The sequence below is a fragment of the Trachinotus anak genome, unplaced genomic scaffold (assembly GCF_046630095.1).
Source record: "Trachinotus anak isolate AG129_WGS33_773 ecotype Australia unplaced genomic scaffold, CSIRO_AGI_Tana_v1 ptg000010l, whole genome shotgun sequence".
Taxonomy (NCBI): domain Eukaryota; kingdom Metazoa; phylum Chordata; class Actinopteri; order Carangiformes; family Carangidae; genus Trachinotus; species Trachinotus anak.
In genome coordinates, this window is record NW_027273861.1 from 6,294,218 (window position 1) to 6,309,414 (window position 15,197).

General features: G+C 40.7%; 2 protein-coding genes across 3 annotated transcripts; one reads left to right on the top strand and one right to left on the bottom strand.

Annotated features, from left to right (window-relative positions):
• Positions 1-1,445: 1,445 nt before the first annotated feature.
• On the top strand, positions 1,446-5,316 carry dtymk (deoxythymidylate kinase (thymidylate kinase)). Its single transcript, XM_071487217.1, has 5 exons — positions 1,446-1,804; positions 1,924-2,032; positions 4,416-4,506; positions 4,605-4,802; positions 4,903-5,316. Exons 1-5 carry the CDS (start codon positions 1,675-1,677, stop codon positions 5,011-5,013), a joined length of 639 nt encoding a protein of 212 aa, XP_071343318.1. The 5' UTR covers positions 1,446-1,674; the 3' UTR covers positions 5,014-5,316.
• Positions 4,199-14,104, bottom strand: atg4b (autophagy related 4B, cysteine peptidase). 2 transcript variants are annotated; one of them, XM_071487216.1, is made up of 13 exons: positions 13,976-14,104; positions 11,705-11,806; positions 11,522-11,593; positions 11,289-11,387; positions 11,028-11,129; positions 10,855-10,927; positions 9,796-9,875; positions 8,593-8,780; positions 6,712-6,790; positions 6,428-6,573; positions 6,231-6,287; positions 6,016-6,109; positions 4,199-5,906 (listed from the first exon to the last, which is right to left on the bottom strand). In XM_071487216.1, the coding sequence occupies exons 1-13, from the start codon at positions 13,983-13,985 to the stop codon at positions 5,833-5,835; spliced, it is 1,176 nt and encodes a 391-aa protein (XP_071343317.1). In that variant the 5' UTR covers positions 13,986-14,104; the 3' UTR covers positions 4,199-5,832. The 2 variants fall into 2 exon arrangements, 1 of the variants encoding a protein (XP_071343317.1); XR_011692398.1 differs by having other exon boundaries at positions 5,223-5,906; positions 6,231-6,273.
• Between the last annotated feature and the right edge of the window lie 1,093 nt (positions 14,105-15,197).

Sequence of the window (15,197 nt, forward strand, 5' to 3'; positions counted from 1 at the left end):
CTCCATGAATGGGAAGACAGGGCTTGTCTTCAAAGTGCTGTGGTGCCTTCTGCCAGAACCAGTCGGTGATCAAAGCCTTTTTCTATTATTTTAACATAAAAACACAATAGCAATTTATCTCATACGATAGTATTCCACTTTAAATGAAATAGTAAATACATTTTACATGTACAACAGAGACCCTATCATGCCCCTTTTCCCAGTTATCTGTATCTTTGCATCAGTGGGTTTTCTCATGGTGGGCTTATTTCATCTTACTGAAAATGTCAAATATGTTTCTCTTTTTTCTGTTCATATCCAAAACATAATTGAATTACGAAAAAAAAAAAAATTCTTCATTTCATCCTACAACTACATGTCCCATGAATCTTAGCTATCAGTATTAAATCTTCTATATACTTTTTATCCTGCTTTCAGAAGTAAAGTCTTTGTTTTCAACAAAACATAACAAATTGCTTCTTGTGTACCATGAGCTGTGGTTGAAAATATACATTGTAAACAGGTTTGTATCTTTCCTCTTGAATACTTGCTGACAAATAAGGTGAGAGAAAACATACTCTGCATACATAAATACTACTCTGCCACCTTTCATCTTAAATAACCATCAAGTGCATAAGGGCTAGCAGACATGTTGAGCCCTTTACGCACACTTTCTGTAAGGCTGCATTTCTGCAGAGTTTGTCTGAGGGAATTACCCATAGTTCATAGCGTTGTGACGTTAAATACCGGGTTGCCATGGTTACCAGGGGACGCTCAGACGCATTAAAAACAATGTAAACAATCGCCATAAAACGGAAAAAAAATAAAATAATGACAGAACAAAGGTTACAAAACAAACATGAAAAGAAGGCCATGAAGTCCCCATGGATGTGTTATAAGACATTCATGGAAGTCCTCTACCACTGTGTGTCTGTCACTTCCTTTCCCTGCTAATTTAAATCATGGATGTATTATTAGATGAGATATAATATTATTAGATGAGATGTAATATTGGATAATCTAATAATACATTCATGATCGAGATTAACATCAAAAGGAAGTGACAGACACACCATCGTAGGGGACTTCATGGCTATATTTATATCGGTGGATTATAATATATTTGTTAGAAATTGAATTTACCCCCTGGCATTTTTTCCTTCCAGCGTCCTCCTTTCTTTTACTTATGGTTGTTGAAAGGTATATTTGTTTATACATCTGTTTGTTAAATTTTTAAAAAAGTGGATTTTATAATACTTCCTTATGGTTTCAATAAAGTTGTTTAAAAAACCGGAACCGGAAGTGCTTCGACGTATTTCCTTGCTGTCAGTAGTTTCAGTGAAAGTCGAACATGTACTGTTTCATTACATGGATGAAAACACTGACTTCCCTTCAGCAAATCAGCAAACAAGATATACGGTGACATTATTAAGGTTATAAACGAAACTGGTTTAGCCAAAAGCATGTCGTTTTTTCTGCGTAGTCTCCTTCCTGGTCCCCACTCCGGCCCAGTCGGCGGCGGTAATGCATCTGTGAGCTGGTTTGTCGACCGCCAATAAACAGCAAAGAAGAAGAGGAAGTTTCAGTAAAAGGCGGTAAATATTGAGGAAAAAGCTCCTGTGTTGTTGAGCCGGACAGAGAAGTCAACACGTCTTTGTGCAACCATTAGGACAGCTCCGGTAACCAGTCGGTGTCATGGCGGGGAAAAGAGGAGCGCTCATAGTGCTGGAGGGGGTGGACAAGGCCGGGAAGACAACGCAGTGCAAGAAACTGATCCAGGCGCTGCAGCAGAGCGGTCGACCTACGGAGATGATGCGATTCCCCGGTGAGATGTTTTCACAGACGGTTTATCACTGTGTACCATCGTTGTGGTTTGGATGTGTCAGTCAGTCCGTGAGTAGCTCTCTTCACTGCGGTATAACGTGGTGTTATTTATCGGTGCAGACAGGACCACAACAATTGGACAGCTAATCAGCGCCTACCTGGAGAAGAAGAGCGACTTGGAGGACCACACCGTGCATCTCCTGTTCTCTGCGAACCGCTGGGAGCTGGTGTAAGAGTCTTGCTTTACAGTGGAGAAACACCCCAGTGCTTCACTTCACGGAAAGTGGCGACGAGATACTATTTAAAAAAAAAAAAAAAAAAAACCGAAAAAATCGTACATTCACATTTTATTGTGAAGTGAAAACTGTTTACGTTGACATTGGCTCTTTTTCACTGCTGCCATTTCAGGAAGAGCACAGGTGTGTTAATTAACGTCAACATTAATGATGGCTGTAAGCCACCTGAGCTTGTCCTGCTCTCACATGTATCAGGCCGCGTTCAGACTGCCAGACAAAATCCGATTTTTGGAAACCAGATCGAAACCAGGGAGGTAGTTTCAGATCGCATTTGGACAGATGCGTCTCAGTCTGAACGGCTCCAAACACTCATCGGTTTTGACTGTCCGTGACGTCACTCTACGCGACGCCAGACCCAGCTCTTCACCATGGATGTATTATAAGTTCTTATATTATAAGTTCTTATAATACATCCATGGTGGCACCACACCAAAAATGTAGATCGCACGGCATTAAAAGAAGTAGATTCTACTTCTTCTATTGGGCACCGCTGGTCTAGTGCGTCTGAGATGTTCTGCACCTCTTCTGGACAGTGAAAAGGTCTATATACTGAGGTGACCTGCCTCTATCATGTTGTTGTCGCTGTCGCAATTATATGACGTATATCAGACGCTCCGTTACTACAGCAACCTGTCAGATCAGTCAATAATGTGGCACAGTCTGAACAGAGCCAGATCCGATTTGGACACTTGCTAAAAACAGTGTGGACAGTCAGCCCTAAAAATCGGATTTGAGTAGGAATCTGATTTGAATCAGATTCGCCTGCAGTCTGAACGCGGCCTAAATGTCTGCGGTGAAAAAGGTCTGAAATACACCAAGTGCTCACCATTAATGTCTCATTCAGCAGCTGGGGTCAGTTCACTCTAATAAGAAAAACCCATGGTTTTGTAGTGAAGAGTGAAAACGCTGCTGAGCTGTCGGCCTGCCCTGCGCTGCGCCTACAATGACGCAGCCAAAACAAGTCCAGTGATTTGAGAAGTCAGCTGATGTGTAAGGGCCAGCCCTGGTTTCCTTTTGTGGACTCCCAGTCATAGAAGTTCTGGGTTTGTCTGAGCGGGTAGGGTGAAAGGGGGATGGAAATGCAAAAGTTTTTAAAAGTAAAATTTTAATTTTAAAAAACAATTAACAGCAACAGCAGTAATTCCATTGGTGCCATACCATCTTAGTGTGAGGGCAGAGGTTTCAGAGGAATATATTGTCAAATCTGGGTCCATTTAAAAAAAAAAAAAAAAAAAAAAAAAAAAAAAAAAAAAAAGTATTTGCATGTGTAGAAACTAGAGATGAAGTAATATAGTGTTTTTGTGTATATATCATTGATGGACTGACCCTTTAATGTTGCACCTCTCCCTGAAGTTCCTTGATCAGACTACTGCTCATTTAGCATGAAACCTTGGGCATCATCCAATTTTTATGTCAGAAAAAACTTTTGCTTTCACTTCACTTCAATTATATTTGTAGGGAAAAATGCACTTTATTTTTATACTTCTGGTATTTCTATTTTGATATAACTATTGCAGTGGTTGTATCTTACTAGCTAACTGGATATTTTACATGTAAAATCATGGACATAAATGGAGTAAAAGAACAAACGTCTAACTAAATGTAAGTGCTTCTGTATCTTGAGAATAAAGGCTGTGATATTCTGTATTTTGCTTAGTCAGCAAATAACATAAAAAAACCAAAACCAACGATGAGCTGATCTTACCAACAAGTATTGTCTGTCGTCACATCCTAAAATAAGCTATTCCTCTGTGACAGAGCTCTGTTGTTGTCCAACAACACGAGCCACAGTAATGCACTGCATGACATGCACCTTCATTACCATGAACACAGCACTGTAGATATTTTTTTAGTCAATCCATAACATGCCACCCTGGTGTAAAAATATTCAATAAACCATCATCTGTATTTATCCATAGCTGAAAATAGTCCCTAACAAATGCTGTACTTATTCCTGTTTGAGTGATGTATGCTGAAAGCTACAATAACCTACAGCTACAGGAAATCTAGCTTTTAAAAAAAATTCTACAATATACTTTCAACTTATATTTGTAAATAGTGTAAATGAACATATTAAAGACAACAAACTCAAGAACACATTGATGGTTTGGTCTTTTTATGGGATTCGTGGACAACAACAAAATATGGAATATCACCAGCTATATTGTTTAGAAAAGCAGACAACTTTGTGTAAATCTACTAAACTATTTCTGCAGTTAACTGTTAACAATAATGCACACTCTGGAGGGGGAGGGGCTGTATATGTTATAGCTTGGCTTTTCTTATGCAGCATAATAACATTATTCTCACCCACAGACCTTTAATGAAGAAGAAGCTGGAGCAAGGCACCACTCTGGTTGTGGACAGATATGCCTTTTCTGGAGTTGCTTTCACTAGTGCCAAGCCGGTGAGTCTCTTTTTAGCCGTTCAAACTCTGCATCCATCACATATCATCATCAATATGAAAGGAGAAACAGCTAGCTCAACGTCTTCTGTCTTCTCCAGGGGTTCTCTCTGGACTGGTGCATGCAACCTGACGTGGGGCTGCCGAAGCCGGACCTCGTTATGTTTCTTGAGCTCTGCCCCGCTCAGGCTGCCCTCAGAGGCCAGTTTGGAGAAGAGAGATACGAGTCCAGCGTTTTCCAAAGAACAGTTCAACAGAAATTTGAACAGCTGATGAAAGATCCCTCAGTGAACTGGCAGGTATGAGTTGGGTCTGGAATTTCCACTTTATTCCCAGGTGACATGTTAAATAAGATTAAACTGGTCCTATTTAACACATGTTGTGAACTATCTGTCCTAGGTCATTGATGCTGCTCAGAGTGTTGAGGATGTGCACAGAAATATCACCACCCACAGCCTTAATACCATCAACACAGCTCAGAACCTGCCACTTGGAGAGCTATGGAAGTGACTGTCAGCTAGTCTGACTGAGTGAAACTGCTCTTTTAGGACCAAGACAGTGTGTATGATGCAAGATTTAGTTATTTTTGTTTATTATCTATTATAAAAACTAAATTACTGATTTGCACACTACACGTTGTTTATCCCATTTGCCCAATTGTTTAACTGGTTTAAATATATCTTTCTGTCTGTCTTGAAATTGAAAAGAGAGTCAAATACTGAATTTATTCTTACTTTTTAATCCTCTTACATGTCTACTGTTCTTTCACCAGTCTATATATTGTGTTGATTAAATAAATAATCCTCAAATGAACTAGTGTATATGTTCAGACTTGGCAAGGATACTTTGCATGAACAATTAACACAACTTGTCTGCAGATTTGACTAAATTTGGTTTCATTACAGGCTGTTACAGACTTCAGTTATTAGTGACAAACTGCGCAAGCCATGGGCATTATGAACCATTGTGTTCTATACAACAGAAAACTGTTATGGCAATTTTACTTATGGAGTCAGGGAAAGGCACCATATCACTTCAGAATAAACATTTAAAGTGTTAAGACTCAAATGGAAACACATGTATGTGAAGATGTGCATACAGAATTTATCCTGAGCTCCTGCTACGGCTTCCACCAGGCAGTCTCAATGTTGGATACAGAGCAATCAGAGGTTGAAGAACACTGTGTGACACACTGACTACACCATTGGAGCTGGACTGGCTCAAGAAGTCTCCAAATAATGTTCCTCCCCTCGGGCCTCCCTTCTGATACAGAGAAGAGAGAATCTCTCGCCTACTGTCAAGAACAGTAAATCATTGTTCATACGTTCCTCACAGGGAGAGGATCTCAAACTCTTCATCTTCTGAATCAAAGAACCGCTCCAACCGATCTGAGTCTGAGAAATCTGCAAAGGAAGCATTGACACATAAAAGGAAAACAAAGAACGTTAACTTGTTTTTATTAACCAATTTGTTTTGGGACTAAATGTTGCAAAAAATGTGCAGTGTATTTACCAGGAGTAAGGTTAAGGGCATCCACGCTGACCATGTGAGAGGGCTGACTGTCTACTAGTTCAAACATGGGCAGGCCGCCTCTTTTGCAGGACAACTAGAAGAGGAGGACATTTCATCATCATTTCATCTACAAATTCCTCTGACAGGAAAGTGATGCTTTATTTGGACGTGTCAAGGCAGCAACAGAAGAGCAGTGTTCACACAGACAGACATACCCTTCTTATGCGCATACACCAGTCATCAAACTCGTCCTCTGTTCTGCAGAAGAAACCCTGGCAGACACCAGAAAAAACAATTGGCTATGGAACATCTGACTAAAAAGTTTTCTGCCTGCTTATGATCACGATAAACAATGGGCTTTAGTTTGGGATACAAAAGCTCTGTGCTATAAAATCCTCCCTGCCATTCCTACCGCTGCGATGGATGGGTCCAGTTCACAGATGTGCATACGACAGGGTGGGTGCTGACAATGGTAGGTCTCATCAGGGACCTGGCTGTCTTCACACGGCTCCACTGCAGGCTGTGTGGTGTGTGGGTCTAAATAGATGAGTTCCTCTCCTAAAGAGAGAGACAAAGAAAAGCATGTTCACAAACAGATTGGACTTGTCAAAGTGGAATTAATATGGTGAGCATGAGTTTGCTTGGGTGGGTGGGTGGGTTGGGTGTTTATTTCACAAACACAGAGACCAGACATACCGACATAACCAATGAAGTAATGGGCACTGTTGGGTTTTCCCCCAATAACACCCAGGGACTGAGGCAGCATGAAGCATTGCTGTAAAAAGAGACAAGAGGGTTTATCTCACCCCAGCTGTAGCTGACTTTGCCTCAGTGTTGATTTAAGCTTCTTACATTTTCTACCCAGTTAAACACAAAACACACATACTTTTCGTTACACATTACTTCCAACAAGGTTTTTTTTAAGTGTAAGTTTAATTTCCTTTAACTCGCCAAAGAGATTTTTGGCCCCTTAGGGTCTGTTAGAACAACCTGTTAACACAACACTGACATCACTTTATGAAGGTAAAGTGAACTTGTTAGCAAACACAGCACAACATTAGCTGGAGACACGGGGGCTGTCAACAAATATTCTAAATTAGATTATATAATTGAATTGAAAAAAAAAAAAAAAAAAAAGAACAACAGATATTCAATTGTGAAAAACAGCACAACAGCAGCTGTCTGTCTCAAAAGTTCTCGTGTGGGCCTGGGCTGCTGCACTGCATGAGTCAGTCAGGTTTCAAATGCCGTTTTGCACAAAATAGAAACTTTTTTTGAGAAAAGTCTACAAAATACAATTGCAAATGCTCTGTGTTTACATTGAGTGATTCTATGTGAATAAAAATGGGTTTTCTCCTCTTGTGATATTGTCCCAATTAAACGTGACAGTGGATTTCCATCAGTCTGCCTCTCACTTGGAACTGTTCAACTCCCTGAGGCCTGATATGGCAGGCACCATGGCTTGAATGCAAAAAAAGTGTTTCCATTTCACTTTTGTGAAATACTCTTTTGTCCAATAGTCTATAAACCACTATGGGTGAGTGTATGAATTTTTTTTGTGACATTTGAGAGTTGTGCCGAAAATTCATGTGTTTCCATGACTCGCTTTCAAGTTCGCCATATTAAATTGTGCATTAAGCAGGTGAATGGAAACACACTTACTGACAGGGGTCATACAGTGCCACTTCCACTGATTGCACTGATGCTGCAGCTGAAAACATGATGTGAGAGTGGTGAAACTGAACCAAGAAAGTAAAGCTGGCTGGCAAATCAAAACAATGAGTAAAGCTTAATTGAAATGCTATAAAGCTCAGAGGAACTGCAGAGTCGGCTGATAATTCATTGTGACCTTGTTACTTTAAACAAACCTTTCCACGTATTAAGTAGCCATGTTAATATACAGTATTGATTATAGCTGCTATGAGAAAGTTGCCATATCATTCAGATGCTGCAGTTTGCATTGTGGACAAATCACATGAAGAAGAAAACAGGTTAATTCAGGCATTGGAGTGTACAAACCTGATCACTTGGTGCTATCAAAATAAACACTACAGTGCATCTTGATGTGTAGGTTGCACATATTGTGACACACTGCACCACCACAATTTAACCAGTATATGTCTTGATGCTTATTTTACACGCAACTTATGCTAGAAAATAATTTCAGTTGTCATCCACTGAGAAGCAGCTAAACATCAAGATTGTCTTACTAGAGAAAACAATATCTGGAGCCAATCACAAACAAGGATCTGTGCACAGTTGGTGGAACAGCTGACCACATTTTTTTCAAACTTGGTGTTGATGCGCAATTACATAATCAAAGAGATCTGCCACAGCGTTTGAGCACATAGACCTTTTGTCCCAAGTATGTTGTGGTAATACACAGACTAATTTGTCCACACCGTATCACCACCCATGACTAATATAACTTTGACAACCATTACCCGTGATGGATTATGTAGAATGAGTACATTTTTTTTCTCATTTAAAGTTCCTAGTCTCCCATAGCAACCTTCTGAGACTGAGGAATAATTGTTTAACATACACAGTATGAATACACACACTCAAGTATCTCACCTTCAGAGTTTCAATGTAGGCCTCATTTATATCACTCAGGCCCAGCCTGAGGGGGATGAGCAGTACCAGAGGTTTCCAGAGAGCCGTCTCCTCCTCAGCCAGGGCACATGCGCCCTCGAGGCAGCCGTTGAGCTCCCCGTCTCCCTCTGATTCCCCTGCTATGTCCAGCCAGGGCATACAGAGACGCTCTGCAGTAAGAAGAAAAAATCACAGAAATAAACATGAAATTATTGAAAAAAAAATTGAATGACACTGTCAGTAGCATGCAGACCAAACAATCCTACATATCTGTCATATCCCGATTATTATCTGGATCAGCACCAAATTATACAAAGTCATAACTATCAACACCATAAATATGTGTAATTTTTTACATCAAGATCCATACATTATTACCCCTGCCAAGGAGATTATGTTTTCACATGGGTCTCTTTGTTAGTTGGTTTGCTGGATTATGTGAGAAGTACTGAACAGTTTTGCACCGAATAAAGTGGAGGGATGGGGGTTGGGTCATGAAGAACCCATTACATTTTGGGGCAGATCCACATCATTTACCATGACAGAGGTCTGCACTCTACTTGGTGGGTTCTTTGGCCCATGCCTCATCCCTCCGCTAACTTTGGTGCAAATCGGTTCAGTGCTTCTTGCATGATGCTCCTGACAAACAGACAACAGTCAGGTGAAAACATAACCTCCTCAGTGGAGGGGATTACTACTGTCTGTTCTGCAAAACAAGAAAAACACATTAGGTTTACATTTAAGGAATAGTTTGGGTTATTTGACATAGGGTTTGTGTGAGGGAGCCATGCATAGTCCGTGTATCACCAGTGTATGACGGGAAGGTAAAGAACTGAAAATATTCTAAATTCTAAAACAGGTTTTTTCTGCTGATCCCGGCTATACCCCACGTCAAACAACCTGAACTATCACTTTAAGAAAACTGCGCTGAACCAGATTAGCCTCAGGTCATGCAGCAGACTCCACACAGAGAGGGTTGAGACAGACGTGCTTTGGAGTAAAACACTGACACTGAACACTCAGCTACTCTGAGACTGCAATCCATCTGCTGGAGGCTTTCCAGTCTCTGCACAGTCCATAGTTTAACCTGGTGTACAAGTAATGGAGTGACATTTGAACTGCTTATGCTAATGTATGATAACAGGAAAAAACTCAAACACAAAGTTTCAACACAGCTGCACTCACTGATCTCCTCGATCACCACAGTGTTGTCCATCGCCACGTGTACGACTAATCTGCTCCACGTATCAAACACCGCCAGCTTCCTGAGAGAAGGACAGCACATTGAGACAGTCACACTTTGGGGCAAATGTGAAGGATACTTCTTTTTGTTGTTGTTTTTAAACTTCAGAGTAAAGAATCTTATCTTTGGCTTAAGTGTTTGACAGTGTGCAGTTAATACACGGTGAGAGTGGAAAAAAGAGATAAGGCAATAAAATATGATGCAACACAAACCTCTGAGTATCTCACAGTGTGTGTCTCAATCACACTGACTTATTGTTTGTTGTACTCAAGAAGAATTTTACAATGACATTTATTCATTTGGCAGAAGCTTTTGTCCAGAGCAGATTCCTGTCCGTACAGCAGTGTCAACACATGCAGCCCCATACAGCCTTTTAACAAAACAAGCTGCTTTTTTTTTTTTTAGATTCAGTTGAAATTTTGCTGATATGTTTTTCCAGTTCCTTAGTCATGACAACAGTTTCAATATTTGAAAGCAAAAGTATGAACTAAAACCAAATGACGTAAATCAGTGCTGAAGTGCTTTGTCGACTTCTTTGCAAATGTTGATATTTTGGTAGAATTGTGGAATTTTTGACTGTGTCCTGGTTTTGTTTGAATCATGCTTGAGCACAAATATTTGAAGAGGAAAGAAATGCATTCAACAAATTTGTGAGACCTCAAGGATACACACAATGGTGTGTGTCACATCTCGGTGAGATACACTGAATAGGTACTATAACCTAGTTTGTTTACAAGAAATCTCAGAACACCCTTAATCCTTTACGTATAAAGAAAAATGCCATGTATTCATGCGTTCCAGCTTTCTCACTGTGAGGATCTGCTGTGTTTATCTGTTTCATTACATGGTAAATTGAATATCCTTGGGTGTTGGACAAGGCTAAAACGAGCTGTTTGAAGACTGGCAGGTGCTTTTCACATTTTTGATTACATGAACTGCAAAAATAAACAACACAGTAATCTGGAAACAAACAGAACTTGAATATTCTTTATAGTACTTACTTAAGAACCTGGGCAACTGTGTTTGGTCCATACCACTGGCCTATAGGCTTTCCCTCTCCAACTCCCATTTGGGCTGCAGCATTAAAGAACACAAACAACTTCATGCAAAGTGTTTCGGGACTGCCTGAGTGAGCTCTTGATATAATTGGAAGGGTCTGACAGTTGCTACTTACCGATTTGATGGATGGAATAATAGCTGTCTTTTTTGTCAATGAAGGCGTTGAGAATACTGATGTACTCTTCTCTTTGTTTCTGGTCTCTGGCCCATCTCCAGTCTGAGAACAGAAGACCAGTTATTAAGCCTGCGTAAAACAAGCTCTGTTTTGCTATAGTCTACTCACTGGAGAGGAGCTGTTAGTGTCACACAGTATCACATTTATCAATACAATGAAGATATCTTCATCTTTGTCTTTGTCTTTTTCCAGTCGACTTACCTCTGCCTAAATGTCTACACACCAAGGCCTCGGCTAGGATCATCTGTCCACATCGTAACATACATCCCCATCCTGTATCTGATGTTGGTCCTGTCCCACCTGTTACGCATTAAAGGGTCACACACAGAATCCCTTTTGTGAGTTGAGGTGAAAACCCACATAACTCAAATCTCAAAACTCATCAGGGTATCTGAGGAGCTCATCTGACACATACATTTGTTGTCTTCACTTACCAATCGGTGGGAAGTTTTTTCTGTACGTGAACCACAGTCGTGAAGTGACATCTGATAAAATCTCATCTTTCTCTGCATGAGGAGCAGAAATCACCATCTTATAATTCATCCAAAGACTGAAGTGTATGCTTGCTAATATGATTCTTTATAACTGAAATACTCACATATACTATGTTTCCCTACCTGTGAGTGCATTGTATTCTTTCCCTAAGATCCACACAGGCTCTGAGGTCTCAGGGAAATCTTCAAACTCTCCAAAGCGAAGTGTGTCGTACGTCAAGGTAGCTGCAAAAGAAGACATGTGTCAGTTGTAAGTCCTTGGAAAATCACAACGGAGAAATTGCTGGTGGTCATGTTGTTGATCACTAGCAACTTGCTGCAGTTGAAGCTATCTGTCAGGGAATAAAGATAGAGTACCCATTAGTTGCTTGAAACAAAGCTCAGGCTCTTCCAGGAAGGATGTTCAATATGAATCTATCTCTAAAAAGTATCTAGCATTTTAAACTCATGCTTCTTTAGATTAACCTAGGTCTCATTTTATATGCAAGGGAGCAACTGAAGGAGGAATCTTCCTGTGGGATAAAACGAGGTTTCAAGTTTCAAATTCTGGCCAAATGCATTTCATTGGGAGATGAACACGCCTTATAAACAAGCTCTACAAAGCTAGAGAAAACTTAAATTGCAGTCAAAAAGGGTACTCCAGGAATTTGGTTCTGTAAAAGAATGGTCATATGTGTTGCAGCAGAGGCCAAGATAGACAGGGTAGACAACGAGCTACAATCTAATTTTCATCAAAACAAGCCATCCTCCAGGCTGGAGAAATAACACTGGTCTTAATGACAAGAGTGAGACAAGTTACACAAGTGTGCAGGGACCGTCTACAAAGTGCAACACCAAAAAGCAATACTATAAAAATACTGAAGTCTTATATAGTGTCATGTCACCAAAATCACTTTACACATCAGCAAGCTCATGTTAGTTAAACTACAACACTAACTTTGAAAGAAAATGTCTTCGTTTAGGGAAGTGTAGTGGCAACAAATCCACATCCAACACCAGGAGACCTGTAATGGTGATATGAAACCACCTAGATTTACTGCTATAACCAACAGGAGACCATTGATGTATGAGGTGATTTTGGTGACACTACACTTTGTTAGAGTGAAGTTACTGAATATTTTGCCCAATAAAAACTCCTCAAAATTATGAACAAGCACATTTTTCCAAACTCAGAGTTGTAGTATGGCAGGAGACCCCTAGAGGTTGGGCTACTTTTGGTGACACTGAAGTGAACAAAAGTGAATTCGATTAATATTACTCCTAATAAAAATTCCCCAAAATGACTAAATTGTGTGTTGTACAATAAGGAACAGAAGACCACTGATGTGTGAAGGGACTTTGGTGACACCACATTTTATAAGAGTAAACATATTGAGTGTTTTGCAGCAGCTCTTTTCGGTGTGGCGCTTTGTAGCCGGTCTCTGCGCAGTGGCACCTGTCTCACGTCTGGCTGCTCATGCAGACCAGTGTGACTTCTCCAGCTGGAAGCAGCATTTAGATGACAATCAGGCTGTAGCTCGTTGTCTTCTGTTGAAGAGACACGTCGTTTGTGTTTTTGTTTTTGTTGTTTTTTTTATCCGGGAAATTGGAATATGTGAATATCTTTCCAACACCGAACTAATTGTTGGTGCCGATTAAAGTTTATAAAAGATTCCTGTGGTTTATTCCAACACATGCAGCACCACCATCATGTTATTTCCATAAGTACCAGACGGGAAAAGTTGACGAAATAGTTCACTACGTGTCACTTGCTTGGCTCAGACAAGGAAGCTGTGATTTGCAGGTTCATAGCTAGCGTTAGAGAACAAAGGCATGTATATTGAATACAATAGGAAGTGTGCTCGGTTCCCTGCGTGCCATTACTTATCCACACCAGTGTTGCTTCTCACCAGAGAGCCTCTCTCATAGCTAATGTCGTGCCCAGTGCATTCCCAGTGCTACGATGGTGACAGTGCATCGACTGGGATGTTCATATTGGGCGTAACATAACGTTAGCATAAACAGTCAAACCAAGGACAGGAGGCAAATTATTAAAAGCAAAACTTCAACATCAACACATGCCATGAACAGAGATTTCATCTGGACACCGTACAGGAAGTTATTCGGCTGTATAGCGAACTGTCAAAGCGGGGAAACCACCACATTTAGCAATACCAGCAGGCTAACGACAGCTAGCAGTTAGCTTTAGTCATCACTTTAGCAGGCTAACGTCACCGAGGCTACAAAGCAACAAGGGTCTGTGTTGGACTGGCTGCTGGAAATGGCAATCCTGTCATGACAGAGCAGCCGATGTCTTGCCAGGCACGAAACAGAGATGCTGTGGTTATTTTGTAGCTAGACTTAGTTGCTGAGGGGGAGAAAAAAAATGTTATTTTGCTATAAAATCTCGTTTACCTGCATCCATCCCGACGGTCTTCACCCTATCTTGTTTGTTGTTCTCGGCACTCCGAACCCCTGGACCAATGGGAAGAGAGTTCTGCTGAGGAATTCAGAAGGAGGCGGGACCTTTCTCACCACATCCAATAAGACGTGGGAGGAGGGGTTATTTTGCCCTGACCAATCAGTGGAGGCTGACGTATCCATCCCGATGAAAACAGTTTAAGGAGCATTCAAGTTACAAATGTAGGAGGTTTGATAACCACGCTGCTGCCTAATTTCACCTTAAAGCAGTTATTATAAATATGTTTTCCCATTCAGCAAATTCTTAGGGGCTTTATTTGGAAAGATAATACAAGCCTATTCAACATGATACTGAAAAAATCATGTCATATTTATTCACAATTTGATTTAAAAAAGCCTGTTGATGAACTTATTTGATCAGAAAGGGCTCCCCCCAGCATTTTAAGTGACACTTACATGCAGTAGGAACTGGGGGCTGTGGTGAGAAGGGAGTGATGTGGGAGCATTAAAAACGGCAGTATAATAATCTCCATGGTGACACAGATTTAGACATGTCTTAACACAACGAATGCAGATGCTTTCACACAGCTGCACTGCATGCTACAATTAAACAATTTCCCTCCAGTCATGCTCCATGGCACATGTATAAAAATGCAGAGCAGGCCCAGTTAATTCTGATTTTTTATCAAGATGGCAAGAGGGGCTGGGGCTCGAATGGCAGGAGCATCAGTCACGAAGTCGGCTCAGCTTGAGAGTGTTTCAAGAGGAATAGTGATTAAAGTGACATCTGCATTTAAATCAATGGGAAAGAAACATCTAGAAATAGGGTTGGAAATTGTGTTCAACGGCACACATTTGATGACCATGATGCTCATGCATGAGTGTGATATGTAAGGAGAAACAGAGGAGCAGCTCTTCCTCAGGTGACTGAGAATGTCAGTGCAGGGTGTGATCACACCGTGTCAGCTAGAACAGGGATATTATAGCAGGGTTGCAGTGCATACATCCCTCATTAGAAAGATGAATGCACATTTGAGTGATGCAAAAACCATGGATACTGGTCTACAGAGATGGGGTAAAAAACGTGATATAGTTAGATGAGTCATCCTTTGCCATTCTCCATGCTTGACCTCGACAGTGAGGAGATACGGTGGCTCTGTTATGTTGTGGGGGACAGTTTCCTGGCATGGTTTGGGACCACTTGTCCCCTTAGAGG